This window comes from Myotis daubentonii, chromosome 14 (genome assembly GCF_963259705.1).
Source record: "Myotis daubentonii chromosome 14, mMyoDau2.1, whole genome shotgun sequence".
Classification (NCBI taxonomy): domain Eukaryota; kingdom Metazoa; phylum Chordata; class Mammalia; order Chiroptera; family Vespertilionidae; genus Myotis; species Myotis daubentonii.
In genome coordinates, this window is record NC_081853.1 from 49,689,283 (window position 1) to 49,711,058 (window position 21,776).

Consider the following 21,776-nt stretch of genomic DNA (forward strand, 5'->3'; position numbering starts at 1 on the left):
TGCACATGCCATGACCGTGAGATTGAGCCCACAACCCAGGCATGTGCCCTGACCAGGAATCGAACCTGCAACCTTTTGGTTTACCGGACAATGGTCAACCAGCTGAGCCACTCTGGCTGGGCAATCCCTGTCTTTAAGTTAGGTTGATCTATGAAAGATGAGCCATATTTACCCTGTGGCTTCCTGTCCCACTGTGCACCCCAATAAGTGTACACTCATAGGGCATGTGGGCTTGAGTTTGAGAATCCTGTAAGTATACCATTCTACTTCCGAAAATATTCTCCCTCATCCAGTGTGGTCTTTTCATAGCACTGTCATGAGGGTCTTGAGAAAGTAGGTGGGCACTGTTCATGTGTTCATTGTTGAGAGTTACAGAGAATTCATTACAGAATGTTAGTTACCAGGTAACAATTTTCCAGACACCATTTACATGGATAACCTTCCTAAACTGGAAAGAAGCCTGGATAAAGGGCTTTGCTATTCTGAGCCATTTGGTACCTGTATCTTATTTATTAGCACTGAGCAAGCTGAATGGGCTTTTCTCTGTTTCTTTAATAGCTACTAAGTTGTTTTAGTTGTTTGTTTGTTTTGTCCTACTTGATCATGATGTGAATAAACCAGGTACTATAAAATATTACTTCCTATGAGAAGAATACATGTTCTTTTCCTTGGTATCAAAATAAGTATTCATGGTACATATAGTGACAGTTTGATTTGTGGTGGGATGCCATAGAATATGGAAAGATTATGAGATTAATATTCAGGTTTTCTGAGTCCTTTACCTTGTGTCATAAGAAAGGAGATAAAATAGCCTTAATTTTTATTCCTACTCTTAAGAAACACCCTTTTTTATTTTATTCTTCATAAATTTTTATCCTCTTCCTTCTCAAGCATCTTTTGTTGTTTCTATGATATCTTGAATTGCATATGAGTATTGAGTTCAATGAAAAAAAATAATTTGTGATTATAGCTCAGAGTGGATTCCCATAAATAGTTGTTTAGACGTTTCCTTAAAGGGCCTATATGCTTTAAATAGATGTTCATATGTTTAATTTTTACAAATTATATAAACAAATACATGAATATATTCTTGTTGTTAAAGAGTCAGATAATACACCTCCCCTGCCAAGTAGTAATCATTGTTAGAAGTTCTGTGAGTGGCCTTTCAGTTTTTTTCTTGTGTTTACCAATGTTTGTGTATATTTACAATATAATAATTTGTATAGCAAAATAGATCAGGTTTAAAAGTAAATATATAAGGTCATCTCATTAAAATCTGACCACTCTCTTAAGCCTATAACACTGAATTCTTTTTTCCTTGTAATTTCATATTGCTCTATTTTATTGTTTCTTAAAAAATGTCATTGTATACATTAATTTTTTTCTTTTCCATTTTCAGGCAACAATATTGGAGCTACAGGTAAGACTAAATCTTCATTGAATTTCACTGAAGGTAGTGCATTTTCAGGAGCATTCTGTGTTTTAAGTGAAAACATGAAGAGACTATTTTTAATTTTTTAAAATTCCCAAGCAGTACAAAAAGTGTCTAGACAGTGATGAAACCCATACACATTTCATATATGATTTTTTGTTCTTTCAGACACAACTAGCACAGAAGACTAGTCTGATCAGTGACTCAAAGTTGAAAGAGCAGGAGTTCAAAGAACAGGTACAGGTCTAATTGGTGCCTTTTATTTGAACTACCTTCCTTAATTTATGTTAGCATGTACTTGGATCTCTTTTAACTAATTAAAAAAGAACTGATTTAATAGTTGGCTTTGCAATTTTGTTTTACATTTATAGAGGATATTTCTCTAAATTCATGATTATATATACTTAAACAAGAACATTTGCATCTTATTTCTAATGCTTAACATTTCGGATACAAATTTGTGTTTGTTTAATTTGTAATAACTTAAGTTCTGAAAAAGTTATTTTTGTTTTTATCAGAGGGAAAACATCCTAACATCAATCTTCATTACTTTTTTCTAGTAGCTAGATTATCTTGACTTACTATGATTTGTCCACATGTTATCCAGTAATTTGAGTTAAATAGGACCATGAGTGTACACCTAGAAGGATGCACAGAACATAGAAACACCACTATATGTGTATCTGTGGTGCATGATCTTTAGTGGTCTTTTTCCAAACTGGAGGAATAGTGAGTCAGGTCAGCAGGCTAAGTTTGAAGGCTAAATCTCTAAGGATATTCCAGTTTTCTTAAAAATCAAACATATAAAAATCTTGATAATTATTGGAACTAGGTGATGGATGGATATATGGGCATTAATTGTACTATGCTTTCTGTATTGAATATGTTTGAAAATTTTCATAATATACATTTTTAAATTTATAAGGATAGGTACAGTAACATTTTCAATGGGTTCTCGTGCAACTTTAAGCAAAACGACATTTAGTGAAACCAGTTTTACCATAGGCTGATTTAATCAGAGTTAAGTTGCTGTGGCATATTTCTGATCACAAAAATATTACCAAACTTCTAAAGACCCAAAATACTTCGAATAATGAAAATTGAAATAAATGTGAGCTATACATATATTTAAGGTAGATTAATAAAAACAAATAAAATCCTTTTCCAACCCTCTTATTCCAGTTCACGGTCGTGGGTGGCTGGAGCCTGTCCAATGTGGGAACCAACCTGGACAGCATGCCCTTCCATCACAGGACACACCCACACCCACACCCATCCTCACTCAGACTGGGACAATGTAGACATTCCTACTGCGCACATCTTTGGGATGTGGGAGGAAACCTAAGTACCCGTAGAAAACCCACACAGACATGGAGAGAATATGTAAACTCCACACAGACAGTGGGCCCCGCTGGGAATTGAATTTTCCCCCTCATCAATGCTATAACAAGAAGTTGAATGAAACAACACTATTTGAGGACTCAGTTCCAGTTTTACTTTATTTTTTTCTAGTTCTTAGTGCTGTAACTTTTCTCATCTATTCTCAAGTTTATTGCTTTAAATGTCTCTTCTTTACCATCCTCACATCTTCAAACTGTCCTAACATAACAGTTTTGGTATTAGTTATTTTTATAGTGATAAAATACATATAACAGAATTGACCATTTGAACCATTTTTTTTTAAGTCCTGACCCGAGGATATTTTTTCTATAGACTTCTAGAGAGTGGAAAGGAAGGAGGAGGGGGAGAGAGAGATGGGAGAATGGCGGGGTGGGGGAGAGACAAACATCAATGTGAGAGAGACACATCGATTGGTTGCCTCCCGCACTTGCCCCAACAAGGGGTGGGGAACTGATGGAGATACGTGCCCTTGACCGGGAATTGAATCCACAACCCTTCGGTCCAAGGGCTGACGCTCTAACCACCGAGAAAAACTGACCAGGGCCCTTGAACCATTTTTAAAAGCACACAATTCATTGACATTTAGTTCATTCACAACACCATTCATTTCATCACCCCAAAAAGAAGCCCCTTATCCATTTAGCAGTCACTCTTCAGTACCTTCTCCCTCAGCCCCTGGCAACCTCTAGTCTGCTTTCTGGGTCTATGGGTTTGCCTGTTCTGACTATTTACTATAAATAAAATCATATAATACATGGTCTTTTTTATCGGGCTTCTTTCAGTTAGCGTGATGTTTTTAAGATTCATCCATGTTGTAGCATGTATCAGTACTACATTCCTTTTTATGGCTGAGTAATATTCTGTTGTGTAAATATACCACATTTCTTTATCCATTCATCAGTTGATGGATATTTGGGTGGTTTTACCTTTTGGCTGTTGTGAATATTGCTACTAGGAACATTGTGTACAATTTTTATTTGAACACCTGTTCCCAATTTTTTGGGGTATATTCTCAGGAGTGGAATTGCTAGATCATATGATTTAACTTTTTGAGGAACCACCAAACTATTTCACTTTCCCACCAATAAAGTATAAGGACTCTAATTTCTCCACATTCTCACAACCAGTTTTATTATTATAGCCCTCCTAGTATGAAGTGGTATCTCATTATGGTTTTAATTGGCATTTTCCTGCCCAGGCTGGTGTGACTGGTTAGAATGTCAGCCCATGCACTGAAGGGTTGCAGGTTCCATCCCTAAGCCCCCACCAGGGCCCCTGCAGGAGGCAGCGAATCGATGTCTCTCTCTCATATTGGCGTTTCTCTCTCTTGTTCTCTCTGTCCCTCTCCCTCCCTCTCTAAAAATCAATGGAAAAATTATCTTCAGGTGAAGCTTAACAACAACAACAAAAAAATTGGCATTTTTCTAATAGTGTTGAGTATCTTATCATCTGCTGTGTATCTTCTTTAGAGCAAAGTGTATTCAAGTCCTTAGCTCATTTTTTAGTTGGGTTATTTGTTTTTGTTGTTGAGTTTTAAGTGTTCTTTATATATTCTGGATATAAGTCCCTTATCAGATACATGATTTGCAAGTATTTTCTCCCATTCTGTAGAATGTCTTTTCCCTTTCTTGATAAGGTTCTTTGAGGCACAAAAGTTTTACTTTTGTTCAAGTCCAATATATATATATATTTGTCTGTGCTTTTGCTGTCATCTAAGAAACCATTTGTATTTTATCTCTCTATATTCTGTTTTTGGGATTAAAAAAAATCTAGTGGGTACAGCAGTCTTATTTATTTACTTATTTATTTATTTACATATGGTTTCCATGTGAATTTTATGATGTGATTAAAATATTTGTTATTTTTAGATTCACAATTTAGAAGACCGTTTGAAGAAATATGAAAAGAACGTATATGCAACAACTGTGGGGACACCTTACAAAGGTTAGAATGATCTCTCTAATATGATGTTACCATGTTGTTGGTATATTTATGGATGATTTTTATTTTTGTCTTTGCCAATCTAATTTTTTACAACGAATATATTTACTTTTGTGATTCACCAATAACAGCTGGTTTTAAGGAAAGAATAGCACAGTCTAAAACAAAATTAATGCATACTTGTTTAAAAATTCAAATTCAGTGTAGTACTATATAAGTAAAACTGCAAGTTCCTACTTTATTCTCCATTCTCCAAATGGACCTAGTTGACAATTGATGTATATTTTTCCAGACTCTTCTGTACATGTGCAAACATTTATGTAATCCACTACATGCAGACATACACAGTTATATATTTTACATGCTTCTGTTTTTTACTGTTATAATAAAGATATAATTACTAAATTTTAAATCAGGATTTAAGGAGATACAACACAATTTTTAATTAAATTAAATAACGACTTGCTTTGGATTCTTTCTAAAATGCTTTTTTAAAAACAAGGGAAAACCAGTTTGGAAGTTTCCTAAGGCTCATTGCAGAGAAGACTCCTGCTACAAAGATTAGTTGCTACAGCTAAGTCAATGCTCAGCAGTGCAGAGAAACAGGAAAGCTTCTCTTTGGTAGTTTCAACTTAAGGATTTCATACATAATTTTTTTCTCAGTTTAAGTTATAAGATGATCATACATAGTTTGTTTAATAACCAACACATATAGGAATAACACTAAGTGCCAAGCACTGTTATAAGATAGGTTTTGTGTGTCAACTCATTTAATCCTCTCAACAACCCAGGTGTCTGGTTGAATATGCACATTCATCTGTTCACCATGCTGGGTCTTTGAAGAGTAAGAGCAAAATGAGCACCCACCGTGCAGGAAAAGTATTAATTACTTCTCCAGGAAAATAGCTATAAATAAGCAATTTGATGTTTAAAACAATAAAATCAGTTCTTTTCTGAAAAGTGAAAAACATTGTAAACTCTTACATTTTGTTGATCTAGAACAGCAATTTTCAGCCCATGTGCTGCAAGAATTTTTAAAACATGCAGTACCTGACTATTTTGTCAGGAGCACTTACCTCTTTTCCCTTAGTCTGTCGATTAAAAAAATGACAACAGCCAACACGACAATAGCTGTCCAGTGTGAATGAATCAAAATTATACTCTTTTTTTTTTTTTTTTTGGGTCAGATGGGCAAAAATTCTATGCTGCAGAATTTTAGGAATTAGTTTATGTATGCCATGAGATGAAAAAGGTTGAAAATCACTGATCTAGAAGGATGAAACACATTATTTTTTGAAGAGAAAATAGTGTATTATTATTTAGTTCTTAGGTAAAGTGTGGTTTGAGTGAATTGGGTCTTCTAAAAATATATGCTTTTTATTTTTTATTTTTTAATTTTTTTAATTAAATCTTTATTGTTCAGATTATTACATTTGTTCCTCTTTTTTTCCCCCATAACTCCCCTCCTCCCAGTTCCCGCCCCAACCTCCGCCCTCACTCCCCACCCACTGTCCTCATCCATAGGTGCACGATTTTTGTCCAGTCTCTTCCCACATCTCCCACACCCCTTTCCCCACCAAGAATAGTCAGTCCATTCCCTTTCTATGTCCCTGATTCTATTATAATCACCAGTTCATTCTGTTCATCAGATTATTTATTCACTTGATTCTTAGATTCACTTGTTGATAGATGCATATTTGTTGTTCATAATTTGTATCTTTACCTTTTTCTTCCTCTTCCTCTTCTTAAAGGATACCTTTCAGCATTTCATATAATCCTGGTTTGGTGGTGATGAACTCCTTTAGCTTTTCCTTATCTGTGAAGCTCTTTATCTGACCTTCAATTCTGAATGATAGCTTTGCTGGATAAAGTAATCTTGGTTGTAGGTTCTTGGTATTCATCACTTTGAATATTTCTTGCCATTCCCTTCTGGCCTGCAAAGTTTCTGTTGAGAAATCAGCTGACAGTCTTATGGGTATTCCCTTGTAGGTAACTCGGTTTCTTTCTCTTGCTGCTTTTAAGATTCTCTCTTTGTCTTTTGCTCTTGGCATTTTAATTATGATGTGTCTTGGTGTGGTCCTCTTTGGATTCCTTTTGTTTGGGGTTCTCCGTGCTTCTTGGACCTGTAAGTCCATTTCTTTCACCAGGTGGGGGAAGTTTTCTGTCATTATTTCTTCAAATAGGTTTTCAATATCTTGGTCTCTCTCATCTTCTGGCACCCCTATAATTCTGATGTTGTTACGCTTGAAGCTGTCCCAGAGGCTCCTTACACTATCCTCGCATTTTTGGATTCTTTTTTCATTTTGCTTTTCCCGTTGGGTGTTTTTTGCTTCCTCGCATTTCAAATCATTGACTTGATTGTTGCGCTCCTCTGGTCTGCTGTCGGGAGTCTGTATAATATTCGTTATTTCAGTCCGTGTATGCTTAATTTCTAGTTGGTTCCCCAATATAGCATCGAGGGTCTCATTAGTTTTCTTGTAGATCTCATTCAGTTTATCGGCGGCTTCTAAACAGTTCTTGAGAGACCTTAAAAGTGTGGTTCTGAACTCTATATCTTCCTTTGACAATTTTGTCCTGTTTCTTTGTCTCCGCATTTTGTTATGCTTCCTTGGTGCACCCCCTAGTGGTCTTTGTTCGAAGTCTTATAGTTAAACCTTGATTGTTGTAGCTAATCCCAGGGAGGGTTTGACCTCCAGGCCAAGTGGCTATGAGAATCAGCTGTGTCAGCAGTGAGAGAACTTCTGTCCTCTAGGGAGGTGCTAATCTAGCCTTTGCCTGAGGCTATCCGGCAAATGCCTCTGTGCAGGGCTTGGGTAGGGCGGGTCGCACAGGATCAACAGGGTGGGCCGGAGAGAGCAGTTATGGCGGCTCTCAGTCCTGTCCCCAGGGGCTCTGCCTCTCTGAGTCCCAGCACCTGCTGCAAAGCTGGGAGAGAAAGCTGCACTCGCTCTGACCGAAGCCAGACAGTCCCGCTTCTCCCGTTTGAGTCTGGGTCCCTAAAGACTCGCCTGTATCTGGAGCTCAGAGTCTGCGACTCCCTCCCGATTGAAAACAACAACCGCGCCCTCTGCCGCCAGCCTGCTCCGCGCACTCTGCACCTCAGAATTTGACTTCAGCACTGCGCCTCCTCTGAGTGTCCGTATGCATTTCTCTTTCCTCCTAGTTGTAGGACTTCCACTCAGCCAGCGTTCCTGTGGTTCTGGGTGATGTCCCTTCCGTCTTTTAGTTTTACTTTTGAAGTAGTTGTTCAAAGCAGCAAACTCCGGCGTTAACCTATGCCGCCATCTTGGTTCTAAAAATATATACTTTTTAAAAATGAAAGGGTGGTGGGGAGAGGAGAGGCCTAATATATAGTGATGGAAGATGGTTTGACTTTGGATGGTTGGCACACAGTGCAATATACAGATCTTGTGTCATAGAAATGTACACTTGAATCCTATATGATCCTATTAACCAATGTCACCCCAATAAATTTAATTTAAAAAATGAAGTATTCCAAACATACACATCCATGTGATGTAAATATTAAGTAGGAAGACTAGTTAACACCTAGGAAGCTGCCATCTGGAACATTTCCGTACCTCTGAGGCGCCTTGTGCTGCTCTGTAATCTCCTATCTCTTTGTTCTTTCTCAAGGGCATGACTGTTACTATATTATAGCATAAGGACATTTTCCCTAGTCTCTGGCTTCTTGATAAAGTTCTTAACATGGGCTTTTACTGTCCAGACATCCTCACATTCCCACCTGCCTTCCCATTAATTCTGTGGTTTTATTTTCCTGTGTTCCTCTATCCCTGTAGGGATTTCCTATGACCTTAGAATGTTTTCATACAGCATTTAGATGTTCCTTGTGGCAGAGTGCCTTTCAGACTATCTAGTGTGCCATACTACTGGAAGTTGATGCAAGTATAGACTTTATATAATGCATAATTATGAATTTATCAGATTAAAGTTTGTCATAATATGATTTCATATATCTGAACTATATCTATTCTTTACTTTTAGATTGAAATAGAGCTTAACAAATGAACTATAACTTTTTATGGCAGTCTTTTTAAGATGTTGAATCAAAATATTTGAAAATCATTAATGTTGGCATTAATGTTGCATGCATTCTCAAGTTATTTTATTTATCCTGTGTTTCAAAACAGTTTTGAAAATTGATTTAAACTTAGTGCTTTTTGGTTTGGAATACTAGGAAAACTAGAATACTATTCTTAGATACTAAACTCTTAATAAAATAAAAGTGATTGTTAACTTTAAATTTTAATCGTCATTGTAGAATATCTGAAGCCAACACATAATACTTCAGGTTTAAAAAATTTTTATATAGTCTTTTAAAATTTTCATACCAAAAGAAAGAGGAGGAGGAGATGGAAGAGGAAAAATGTGAGAAATAAGGTTGCTATAATAATTTTTGTTTTATCTTACAAGGGAAGAATACCAATTGAAATGCTTCATGTATACACAATACAATACCATGCAATACAATATAATTAATACAAGAATGTGCATCTGTTTGTTCAATTGTGTGTGGGGGGTTTTTTTTTTTTTTTTTTTTAGTTTGTCTGTTTTGTAAGTTTATCTGGTTTTGTCTTTATAATTTGACCTGTTTTTTATTTGACAGGTGGCAATTTGTACCGTACTGATGTCTCACTCTTTGGAGAACCTACTGAGTTTGAGTATTTGCGAAAAGTGCTTTTTGAGTATATGATGGGTCGAGAGACTAAGGTATAAATCATATTTGGCATGTGGTTTAATTTAAAAGGAAATACATTTTTAATATACATATTAATTCCATATGTTTACTATTAACAGACCATTCATGCTAATAGTGGGTGACAGGTACCTTGTGTTATTGCTCTTAATTTACAGAAGTTAATTGGCAGATTTTGCTTATATTTCTTACATTTATAAGATATTAATTTAAAAAATATGTTGGATGATGTTAAATACTAAAAATTAAGATTTCATTAACTTAATACTTTGTGAAGCATGTGGCTATTTTTCTTTTTGACTTAGGATCTTAAAGTTAGAATAACAGATTTCATTTTCAGGGTGACTTAAGGATAGTGTGGAAGTATTGGAAATGATCATAATTAAGAATGACTGCTTAGGGATATTTACAAATATTTTACATTAATCACTAAAAAAAATCATTCCTTCATATAAGGAATATTGATCATTTAAAAATTACCACATCATATGAGTAATAATGCTTGACTAATTTGTTTTTTAGAATGTTAAATTTAGTGTAAGGTCTTTGAGCATATTTATTTCCTCTATAATGCATTTAAAATAACCTTATATTGGACTTTTGGTAAATATATCTTGAATTGAATTGAATGCATTTAGGAAAATTTATGAGTCTTTTCTCAAACAAAATTTTCCATTTAAAGCAATTTATTTTTCTGATATTGTTTCAAGTTTTTACTTACATGAACTTTTACATTGTCTATATACTTTGGCCGAGAATGGAACAGTAAGTTTGCTATTCTTAGAAGCAATCAGTGTTTTAATTTATAGGTCTGTGGGGTTTATTGAGTCATAGGTTGCTAAGCCAGTTTAGGGATTGATTTGAAATATATTTAAAAACCTGAAATGTAAGGGCATAAGAAAAACTCTTAAAAGAATATTATGAATTTATGGATTGTAGATTCAGCTAAACACTAGGAGTTACAGGGCTGGAAGTCCTCTGAGTCCTTGATACCTATAGAAATCTCATTTCATTGTATCAAATAGTTTCAAATTAAAATAATAACTAGTGTGAGTCTGAAATGTATCACTGGAGGTATATATTAATTCATAGTGATTCAGTGTCTTTGTTTCCTAAGACTTTTTTTTTTTAATTCAAAGGGTAGCTAAAACCAATTTTCTCCTTATTAAAACAAAGCTAATGAAATATAACTTTCTCTTATTACATCTTTATTGGATAGTAGCCTGTGTTTGAGGTGAGGTAGACAGTTTATGTTGTCTTGTTATTATTGCAGGGAAAGGGGAAAGGCATGTTTTTTTACAAAAAGCTTCTCAGAACTTTAGCAACTTTAGTTCATTTGTGAATTTAAAATTATGATCCCAGTGTTGTGGCTAAATAAACTGTTTAACCTTTTCTTGGCCTGTGCAATGAAGAGACTGACGGCCCCAGCCTGTTTCTTTTAGAGGTTGCGAATATATGTGGGATGAAATCTCTACAGCGTTTAAATCCTGAAGAAAGACCCAGCACAGACATAAGGCATATTCTGGGGCAGGGCCAGTTCAACCATGTCTAAGCTTGTGTTTTCAGGGCTTTGCAGGTAGTTGTAGATTGTGACTTGGGAGACAGCTGAAAGGGATGGCCTGCCCCATCTAGTACCTGGCTGGGAATCCCTGTTGAGGAGTACTCTCTCTACTCTTCATCTTCATCATACAGGGCATTTTTCTAGTCACTAAAAGTGCTGAGTAGTCTATCATTCTGCATTCACATTTTAGAGGTAAATGTTGGAAATTGGTAGTAGATTTTCGACTTTAATTTACTGCATATTTATTCAGCACTTACTACCTGTAGCCCTTTGTTTATCGCCAGGATGGATAGGGAGGTGAAATTTGACGACATCCCTAACTTTAAGGAGGTTACCATATACAGATGCTCCTTGATTTATAGTTACTTCCTGATAAACTGTCACAAGTCAAAAATATCATGTCTAAAATGTATTTAAGACACCTAACCTACTGAATATCATAGCAACATGCTCAGAGCATTTACATTAGCCTACAGTTGGGCAAAATCATCTAACACAAAGTCTATTTTATAATGAAGTGTTGATGTAATTATGCATATTGCTTTTGCACCATCATAAAGTTGAAAAATTTAGGTCAAATCATTATAAGTCAGGGACCGTCAGTCCTAGGAAAGGGGAGCTGTTCTCAGTGAAGCATAATGTAATGCGGAATGAGATAAGCACAGTGTGGGAAGGCCAAGGAAAATGTCATGGAGAAGCAGGTGTGCTACTGGGCTTTAAACAGTGGCTTAGATTTTGATAGATGAGCTCAGAGAGGAGGGAAAACCTAGACAGGATGTCCAAGGCAGGAAATTGAGGGTGGGTTTTGGCAAACATGTAGTCTGGTCCAACTAAAACACTGGATCTGTGAGGTAGCAGTGATCTGCTTAAGGCTGCCCAGTGTGGAGGGCCTGGATTGCTTTCAGATTTTACCTGGAGGTATTGGGGGGTAGCCCTGGAAATTTTTGTGAGTAGGGGTTGACAAGATCAAAGTTGTTTTAGACATCTTTTTGGCTGATTTTTCCAATTTTTACACATTAATAAATAATTTGAAATGGAGACCAGATTATGGAGACCAGAGAATCCTCTGGTTTATTGCAGTGGCCTCTGCAATTAATTTGATTTTCATCTGCAGTTGTTTCTTGTCTAGTAGGATCTGTCTGTCACCCCACTTGTTTCTTCATCTGCCTTTGCACACAGTGTCTCTGATTTCATGAGGCAGGTGATTTTTTTAAGACCACATGTAAGACACACTTCCTTATAGTATGAAGTTAAGTATGCTCCCTCTTCTGTTGTTAGACTTTCTTTTTCTTGGGTTTGATCCTTTGTGCTACTATTGACACTAAAATTCAACCTGTTCTCCTTTTCAATAGAAATTGTTTCTCATTGTAACTTTTATTGGAGTCTCTCCCTAAAGCAAACCTGGCTAGAGTCCACTTCCAAACCAGGTGGCTCATTTGAACTTTACTCCCAGGGCCTGAGGATACTGTACAGAGTAGATAGTTGGGCTTCTTTCCCGAGGTATGGCAGAGAGGTGGGCCTCTCCAGTAGTGTTTTCTGGCTTGAAGGGAAGAGCTTGAAGCCTTTATTGGGTGATCAGCTGCAAACTCTGAGGAAATTGCTTATAAATTTAGAGGTGGATTTCCCATTTCCCAATACTTAGAAATGTGAAGACACAGTAGCGAAAGCTTTTTTATTTTTTTGACAGACATGCTTGTGTATCTTTGTATATGTGGTTTCATAATGAATATAAATGGACTTTTGGGTACTTTGAACTTCATAAGCTATTGAAATTAAAGAAATTCTTGTAACTGTAATTCCTGAATTTAAAATTTTTATTATTTCTTAAAAATAGCCTTCATAGTTAATATACCAGAAAACATTTAAAATTGCTTCAGAGTGTTAATAAAAAGAATATTAAAATAGTTACTACTTAATATTTCTCTTGCCATTTCCTGCCACATTTATGCTTCGTTTCTAGACTGCAGTTTACCAATATAATTTAAAGGATGAGGATTTTTGTAAAATGCCTTTGGAATTCTCCAAGAACTAAGTTGTTTGAAGCAGTAATTTTTTTTTTTTTTTTAATCATCAAATTGGCAGAGGCAAAATAAAAAGAAAGAAGGAGGCTGAAACTAAAATGTTGCTGTGTTGGGGTTTGTGTTATTAGTTGATCTCTTAGTTGAAATAAGTATTAGAAATATGTAAAGTGCCTTGCTTAGGCTTTAGCACATAATAGGAAGTTTTAAAATGTTAGTTTCTTTCCTTCCTGGAAATAATTATACTTTTTTTGTAATGATGTGAGTTTCCAAAATTTTTGGTTAATTCCATTACGTCATCTTTTCCTCAGTGAAATCTAGTCTATCTCCTCCATTCCCAACCTCCCCCTGTTTCCCCCCCCCTTCCTTCCCCCCCCCCCCCCCCCCCCGCCCCACACACACTTAGTCTGTGTAGCAGTGAACAAGGAATGTTAGAGTCAGTTCTCTGGGTGATCCTCCCCTTCTCTGTAGGAATTCTCAGGAGAGCCCTAGCACCTGAATCTGTATGTAAGGTCTAAACTTGTTGTCCTACTTATTTCATAAGTGGTATCTTCTTTCCTCTCTGTCTCCCTCAAAACATCTCATCTTGATACAAAATAGGGAATTTCAACCTTTGAGGAGAATTTTCCACGAGCTTATGGGTGACAGTCTGACTTACGGTATATTTATTTAGATCTGCACAATTTATTATCTTGTTTTGCAAGCCACCATGTGTACTGTTTGATTCGTCATGTTTTCTACCAAACAAAACATCTTGTGTTTATTTAAAATGTAATTTGTATTTCTATTAGGTTGATGTGCTGCATGTTTTAAAATACCTACTAAGCATGTTCATGTTCATGCAGTAGCCCATGTTTATGAGATATATGATGTGATTTAGTTAAAGCTGAACTTGGGAGTATCTGATTCTGATTATTTAGAGCATATGTATTGACAATACATCACTTACTAGATAGATTTCTACAAATAAAAAGCCTCATAAAATGAATGAGTAATAAAGTTGTATGTTAATAAGACAAAGGGCCAAGAGCATTAGAACTTTATATAGCTTCATGCTATTGTAATTGCATCTTCTTAAAATAATGTCAGCCAGACATTGTGAGGAGTCCTTTCAAATTGAAGTTCTAGTGTTGGCTGTTATTTCCTTGATTGATACCTTCACATCATACTTCTTTGGTCGTGGCTTCCATTGAGAGCACTTAAGAATCTCACCAGCAGAACATGTCAGAACGGGCCAAGACTTCTGCTCTAACATCTATTAGTGATCATCTCTTGCTTTTCTTGTAGACCATGGCAAAAGTTATAACCACTGTACTGAAGTTTCCTGATGATCAGACTCAGAAAATTTTGGAAAGAGAAGATGCTCGACCAATGGTAAGCTTTAAAAATAGGTTACTAATAGAAGATGACTTTGTCTTATCTACTTACATTCTATTCTGTCTTATTTACAAAGACTTTGAGTTGGTAAAAGAAATAAATTTTTTTTTATTATACTATAGCCTGAAAAATGAGAGTGAATCCACAATAAGAAAGTTTAATTTAGGACAGATATGTGAATGGGTGTTTTCAAGGAAAGAACTGTCTTATTTAATAAGATATATGAGGTTGATGCCCATATATGCTATATTGAATTTCCAGAATTAGGGCTATTTATGGGAAGGATAGAAAAGGCATTTTTCTGGTATAACTATTAATTATATAATGATGCTTTACAGATTGCAGTTATTTATTCTATTTTAGTTGATTTTCAAATATACAGTAATTCTGAGTGAAAGAATTTAAAAATATGTTTTTATTGATTTCAGAGAGAGGAAGGGAGAGGGAGAGGGAGAAAAAAATATCAGTGATGAGAGAGAATCATCAGTCGGCTGCCTCCTGCACACTCCATACTGAGGATCGAGCCCGAAACTGGGAATTGAACCATGATCTCATGGTTCATAGGTCAACACTCAACTACTGAACCAAACTGACTGCGTGAATTTAAGCATTTTTGAGCTTGTGACATGTCCTACAAGGGAAATGTAGATAACGAAATTATTAGAAATCCTTGTGTGAAGTCAGCTGTGATTAAATTGGAACTAACACACACTTCATAAGTTATGCAAAATTCTCCATGCCTAACTTCTTTTTGCCCTGTTTCATGATCTCAGTACTACTCTTCTCTTTTATTCTCTCCTCACTGAAGCACGAAAAGATCTTCTCCTCAGTGATGGGTTAGCCTATATTTAAGTATCTCCAGAAAGAAGGACTAAACCAATAAGTAATTATCTCCCAAACCATTCCATCTTGTCTAGACAGACTGTGTGTGTCTTAGAAAAGTTCTTGTTTATCTTGATCCCAAATCTCCCTTTCTGTAGTGGTCAGCAATTTGTTCTGGTTCTAACCCATAAAATTGATGCATAGTGAAAGATACTGCATGTGTAAAATATTTATTTATATTATTAAAAGTAGTTTTGACTCTTGATTTTTAAAAGAATTATGTAATAAGTTATCGTTGTCAAAACACATTGTAAACAATTCAGAAGCATTACACAGAAGGGGAAATCTTCATGATCTTCAGCCTCCCAGCTGTTTCACCATGCCAGGATCATCATTGTTTATAGTGTGGTGACTGTCCCAGATTTTCTAAGCTTTATTAATATGTTAATAATTACTCCTTCATCACTTAATTATTTCATAAAAATGAGAGTAGGCAGCAGCTTGCTTTTTTCACTTACTCTATTTTTATATTATGCCACCTCATTACAAATAGTTTTACCTCATTCTTTTTAATGGCTGATTTTATGATTATACTAGAGGCCCTGTGCACGAATTTATGCATGAGTGGGGTTCCTTGGCCTGGCTGGTGATCCAGGCCTATTGGGGGGGAATGCGGGGGGATGAAGGGCTGGCCAGCCAAGAGGAGGGAGGGGCCGTGGAAGGTTGGCTGTGGGAGTGCACTGACCACCAGGGGGCAGCTTCTGCATTGAGCATCTGCCCCTTGGTGGTCAGTGCATGTCATAGTGAGTAGTCGACCAGTCAAGCCTAAAGGTCGCTTAGGCTTTTATATATATAGATGGATGTCCTACACTTTATTTATTTTTTAAATATATTTTATTGATTTTTTTACAGAGAGGAAGAGAGAGGGATAGAGAGTTAGAAACATCAATGAGAGAGAAACATCAATCAGCTGCCTCCTGCACATCCCTTACTGGGGATATGCCCGCAACCAAGGTACATGCCCTTGACCGGAATCGAATCTGGGACCCTTCAGTCCACAGGCTGATGCTCTGTCCACCGAGCCAAACTGGTCAGGGCGGATGTCCTACAATTTAATTCACTAGTTTCCTATTCATGGACACTTAGCTGGTGGTGTCCAGTTTTCAATACTTACGAGCATAGACCCAGGGGAACATCTATATACATATATTTTGCAAGTTTTCCAATAGGATATTAACCTTATTGTGTTGTGTGTGTTGCAAATATTATTTTCTAGTTTTCCTTTTGATTTTGCTGCTTTGTACTAACTTCACATTAAATATAAATAAATAAGTAAAGTGGTACTTCTAAGGTTGGTCACATTATCCAAGAATAGACTCAGATTTTATAAACAACACCTGTTTTTTCCTGATGCTGTTTTAAAGCAAATCAGGAAGCTAGTTAATAATCTTGGATTATGACCATCTTAAAACAGGACATAGAATTTACCCCAGAAAGTTGCTGCATTAAAACTATGTTTGAAATTGGGTCCCTTTTTTTTTTTATGTGTTTTAAAAAATATATATATTTTTATAGATTTCAGAGAGGAAGGGAGAGGGAGAGAAAGAGAGAAACATCATTGATGAGAGAGAATCATTGATCAGCTGCCTCCTGCATGCCCCCCACTAGGGATCTAGCCCGCAACCTGGGCATGTGCCCTTTACCAGAATCGAACCCAGGACCCTTTAGTCCACAGACCGACACTATATCCACTGAGTAAGTGGGAAGTACATTTTTAATTATGTTTAAATTTTAAAATTAAAGTTACAAGTAAAAATCTCAGCTACATAGTGTTATAGGAGGGAGGTATTACAGATTCCTTATACTTTGCTTATACTTCCTTGATTTGAGGAAATTTAAGAAACATTTAAGTAGAATCTGTTTAATCATTTAAAGCTCATATACACATATAACCCATGTGTTATAGTAAGTCTTAAAACTAACCCAATAAGCTTTTTTCTCTCCCTGGCTTTGTAGTATACTTCACCTCGCAGTGGTATCTTCTGAGTAAACCATCAGTCTGTGCTTAGTTAGCATGTGGTGAGTGAAGAATAATGTCTTGTGTCTTCTGTGTTGCATGATACTAACCATTTCTCTGGAATTCTTTTGCTTTTTTGTTTAATGAATATATGATTTTGCTATGGGTTAATATAAGTGTTTTCCATTAATTCTGTTTAATAGATTAACAATCACCTCTATCAGTAAGATTATATAATTTTAATGAGTTAGTTCTTTAAATATTACTTGAAAGTTTCAGAATTGCTCTTTTGAAATTTTGTTAAAGAATCCAAAAAAGTACTTATGCATTCTATATTCCTTTTAGTTTTTTTAATTCCCAAGAATGTTCTTTGAAGTCAATAAAGATTGTAAGAAAGAAATGAAAAATCATTTTCTAGGTAAAAATGAAGTGATATATTTCACAAATCCAGAAATTAAAATATTGTAAAGCTTACTTAGAGTCAAGGCTAGTCTGAAGTAATGAAAGTTAGTGAAGTTGATTTAAAAATAAATGCAGTTGTATTACTTCCTGGGATCAACAAAATAACACATTTGTCCTGTAGAGACCCTTAGGCAGCCTGTTTTAATTGAAGATGGCTATTTCTAGCTAGAGGCCCGGTGCATGAAATTTGTACAGTGGGAGGGTGGCTCCCTCAGCCCGGCCTGTGCCCTCTCACAGTCCGGGACCCCTTGCTCCTTACTGCCCACCTGCTTGCTGCTCCTTATCGGTCAGCTTGCTGCTCCTTAGTGCTGCCATGGAGTCAGGAGAGGCTCCCGTCACTGCTGCTGCTCTGGCTAGCCGTAAGCCCGGTTACTGGCTGAGTGGTGCACCCGCTGTGGGAACGCACTGACCACTAGGGGGCAGCTCCTGTGTTGAGCATCTGGTGCGCATCTGGTGGTCAGTGCGCATCATAGCGACCCGTTGTTCTGGTCTTTCCACTGTAATGGTCGCTTAGGCTTTTATTATATAGATTTCATGTTATTATAGTGAAGTGGAGGCATCTAAAATATTTCAAAGCAATTAACTGTCTTCACTATTTAAATACCCTTTCAATTACCTCCACATATTATTCATGCAATTAGCTTGATTTAGCACCCCCTAAAAATTTAGAGAACATTTTTACCTCAAACTTTGCTAGAGTTTTCACAAATCACAAATAACCTGATCATAATTAATAAACTTAATTACAATTAAAGCCTATGATTGTTAATTTGGCTAGTATTCAGCTAACAGTATCAAGGTTTAAAATGTGAATATACAGCATTTAAAAAAACTGTTTGGCTTTAAAAATTCTTTTTGCCTACATTTGAAGCTCATTTTGATTTTAATATATATCAAGTAACTTGCCTTAGTGATTACCTAGAATTATCTTGGTCATGTAAATCCCGTATCAAACTCAGTAAGTTTTAAATTTTCATATATATATATACACATACATATATATATTTCAGAGAGGAATGGAAAGGGAGAGAGATAGAAATATCAATGATGAGAGAGAATAATTGATTGGCTGTCTCCTGCACGCCCCCCACTGGGGATTGAGCCCTCATCCCGGGCGTGTGCCCTTGATCAGAATCAAATCAAACCCTGGGCTCTTAGTCCACATGCCGACACTCTACCCACTGAGCCAAACCTGCTAGGGCAAATTTTTCTTTTTAAACAATATAAATATCGCATCATGCTTATTACATTATTGCATTTAAGTACTGTCATTAATCACTGGAAGTGATTACTGTGTAGCATTTCTACTGATTGATTAATTGATTGACTATCTCAACTTTTAGTTTGATTTGCAAAATGGTACAATAAACACTTATATACCCTCACTGTATTCACCAATTATTAACATTTTGCCAAATTTTTTCACTTGATCTCATTCTCGCTCTTTCTCTCCATGTGTAGTTCCCCTCTGTAACATTTGACAGTTGCTTGCAAACATAAACTACACATTTTAACAAATATCTTTAAGAACAAGGGCTTTTCTTACATACTCATAATATAATAATCACTCTCAGGAAATTTAATATTAACATAGTACTGTTATCTAGTATATAGTAATACTTACATTTTTCCAGTTTCTGAAAGAATATCTTTCATAATTTTTTAAATTCCAGGATCCATTCAGAGATTGCATATTGCCGTTTATTGTCATGTTTTTCTAGTCTCTCCTTTAAATTAGAGAACTCCTCCCAGCCATTTTGTCTTTCATGATACTGACATTCAATTTTGGGTCATGCATGAATTTCTTCCTGCAACAGCTCAAGCTGAGATTTTGAAATAATAACTGACATGGGAATTTAAATATAACAGAAGGGTTTTTTTTTTTTTTTTTTAAATTATTTTATTGTTTAAAGTATTATAAATAGTAGTACATATGTCTCCTTTTTTCTCCATTGACCTTCCCCTGGCCTCCTGCAAATGCCCTTATCTCCCCCGCCCCCCCCAGTGTCTTGCATCCATTGGTTATGCTTATATGCATGCATATAAGTCAGAAGGTTTTTTTTCTTATCTTGTCTAGATTTCTAGGGCCAACATGATCATTGAGCTAGTTTTATAAAGAATATGATGCTGTTTTAAGTATATCATAAGTAGTGGATTATATTGTTCATTTACAGATTGAGAAGACTTTAAAACTTTCTCTTTCCACTAAATATATATGAAAGTTTGTCTCATTTACTTAATCTTATTCGGTAATTTATTTATTTTGTTTATTTTTTTATATATTGATTTTTTTACACAGAGGAAGGGGGAGGGAGAGAGAGTTAGAAACATCGATGAGAGAGAAACATTGATCAGCCGCCTCCTGCACACGTCTCATTGGGGATGTGCCCACAACCAAGGCACATGCCCTTGACCGGAATCGAACCTGGGACCCTTCAGTCCTCAGGCCAGTGCTCTATCCACTGAGTCAAACCAGTTAGGGCTCGGTAATTTATTTTTATGGCTTTTTTTAAACCTCATATTTGATCCATGAGATTTTAGCATTTTAAGGCAACTTACTAGGAAGGTTTGGCATTATTTCTCATAACATCTTACATTTTTAAAGTTAAGTTTGTTAATTTCAGGTGAGGCATAGCTTTTACACCAAAATGCTGTTTGTCCTTTGCTGCCATGCATACCACCCCTGAGAACTGCAGTATGTAGGAAAACCACACATTAGGGCAAAGGAGGAACTCTCTCCTCTGTAATGCAGTCTGAATTGCTGCATCCCAGAGAGACTACTGAGTCAGCATGGTGACTCGGCTTTCTCTATCTATGACCTGGTAGCATTCAATATGTGGTGAAGGGCAAGAGCTTCAGTGTCACTTACAAACACTCTTTGTCAGGATTGCTGACTCCAGGCCAGATCATTCCAAGGTCATTGATTTTTAGAAGATTTCTGTACAACTTAATTCTTAGAAAATTTCTACTTCAATCCCAGGCCATAGAAGATAATTTAATTTTAACTTGAAACAACTAATCTCCCAAAGGGCTGGCTTTAAAGGTGTGTTTTTCTTTATCCTCTTTTCCTTTTCCAGTCGTGGCTTCGGTCTTCATCTTGAAGAAATGAGGAGAATCGTGTTGGGCAAGGTTGGAAGGCTGCACATTGCTGCTCTTTGAGAAAAGCTGTTGTTCAGGGCTCTTCCTGAAAAATCTGACATTGGCCCACGGTTAGCCTTTAAAATAGGTCGTATCAGTGGGAAATGGTGGTAGTTTCTTCTTTCTTCTTTTTTCTCCTGGGAAGAGTTTTATGTTGTTTAAAAATTTTAAAATAACTAAACCTGATTTATGGACTCACTTAATGTTCCTTTCTTCCATTCTTTTTGTCTCTCTTTTAAAAGAATTGCTTGCCTTTTCTATTTATTTTTAGAGTGATTTTTAAAAAAAGACTTGTGCAATACATTTTGAGGTGAAACTTAGTGGGGGTTTTTCTGGTAAATTAGAGCATTTAATTTACTATTTTATCCAGATTGATTTGTTGAATATTTACTAAAGACTAGTTCTTTAAGTTATGACATACGAGAAATCCAAACTGCAGTACCTCATTGTTTACTTAGCTTTTGTACTTATATTTTTCAGAGGAAAAAATACTACTGTAAATTGTAAATAGTCAACACATAACTATTGTATGCAAATCTGTGACTTGGCAATGTCATCTCGGAAAACCAGATAAATAAAGTTTATTTACTATATAAAATGTTCTGATTATGCTTTTTTTTTTCTATGTTGAAATATACTTCAAAATAGTTAAGAACTTATTTTCTATCTGGGTGAATATAATGAACTATTTGTCAAGATGAGTATTTGGAAAGTTTTTTTATGTTCACAATTAGCATGGCCACGGATGGTATGCGCTAGAGATCTGCCAACCTGGAGACGCTTTCTCTTCCTGGACTAGGCCATCCTCTGATTTCTTTTAAACTTAGTGAGAGAGGCATTTGTGGACACCACAAGATGGAACTGTTCAGAGGGTTTCACACACTTTATAT

At 36.0% G+C, this 21,776-nt stretch overlaps 1 protein-coding gene across 9 annotated transcripts in view; it reads left to right on the top strand.

Annotated features, from left to right (window-relative positions):
* GOLGA4 (golgin A4) overlaps nt 1-21,484 on the top strand; it is a 90,989-nt gene extending 69,505 nt beyond the window's left edge. For 6 of the 9 annotated variants that reach the window (XM_059664243.1, XM_059664245.1, XM_059664246.1 and 3 more), the window contains 7 exons: nt 1,400-1,420; nt 1,601-1,669; nt 4,702-4,777; nt 9,402-9,505; nt 14,358-14,444; nt 17,286-17,348; nt 20,826-21,484. In XM_059664243.1, the coding sequence (XP_059520226.1) occupies nt 1,400-1,420; nt 1,601-1,669; nt 4,702-4,777; nt 9,402-9,505; nt 14,358-14,444; nt 17,286-17,315 (387 nt within the window). In that variant the 3' untranslated portion in view covers nt 17,316-17,348; nt 20,826-21,484. Of the gene's footprint in view, nt 1-1,399; nt 1,421-1,600; nt 1,670-4,701; nt 4,778-9,401; nt 9,506-14,357; nt 14,445-17,285; nt 17,349-20,825 lie in introns of those variants that run through there. The other 3 variants (XM_059664244.1, XM_059664247.1, XR_009448581.1) reach the window with 2 other exon arrangements.
* Nucleotides 21,485-21,776: the final 292 nt, after the last annotated feature.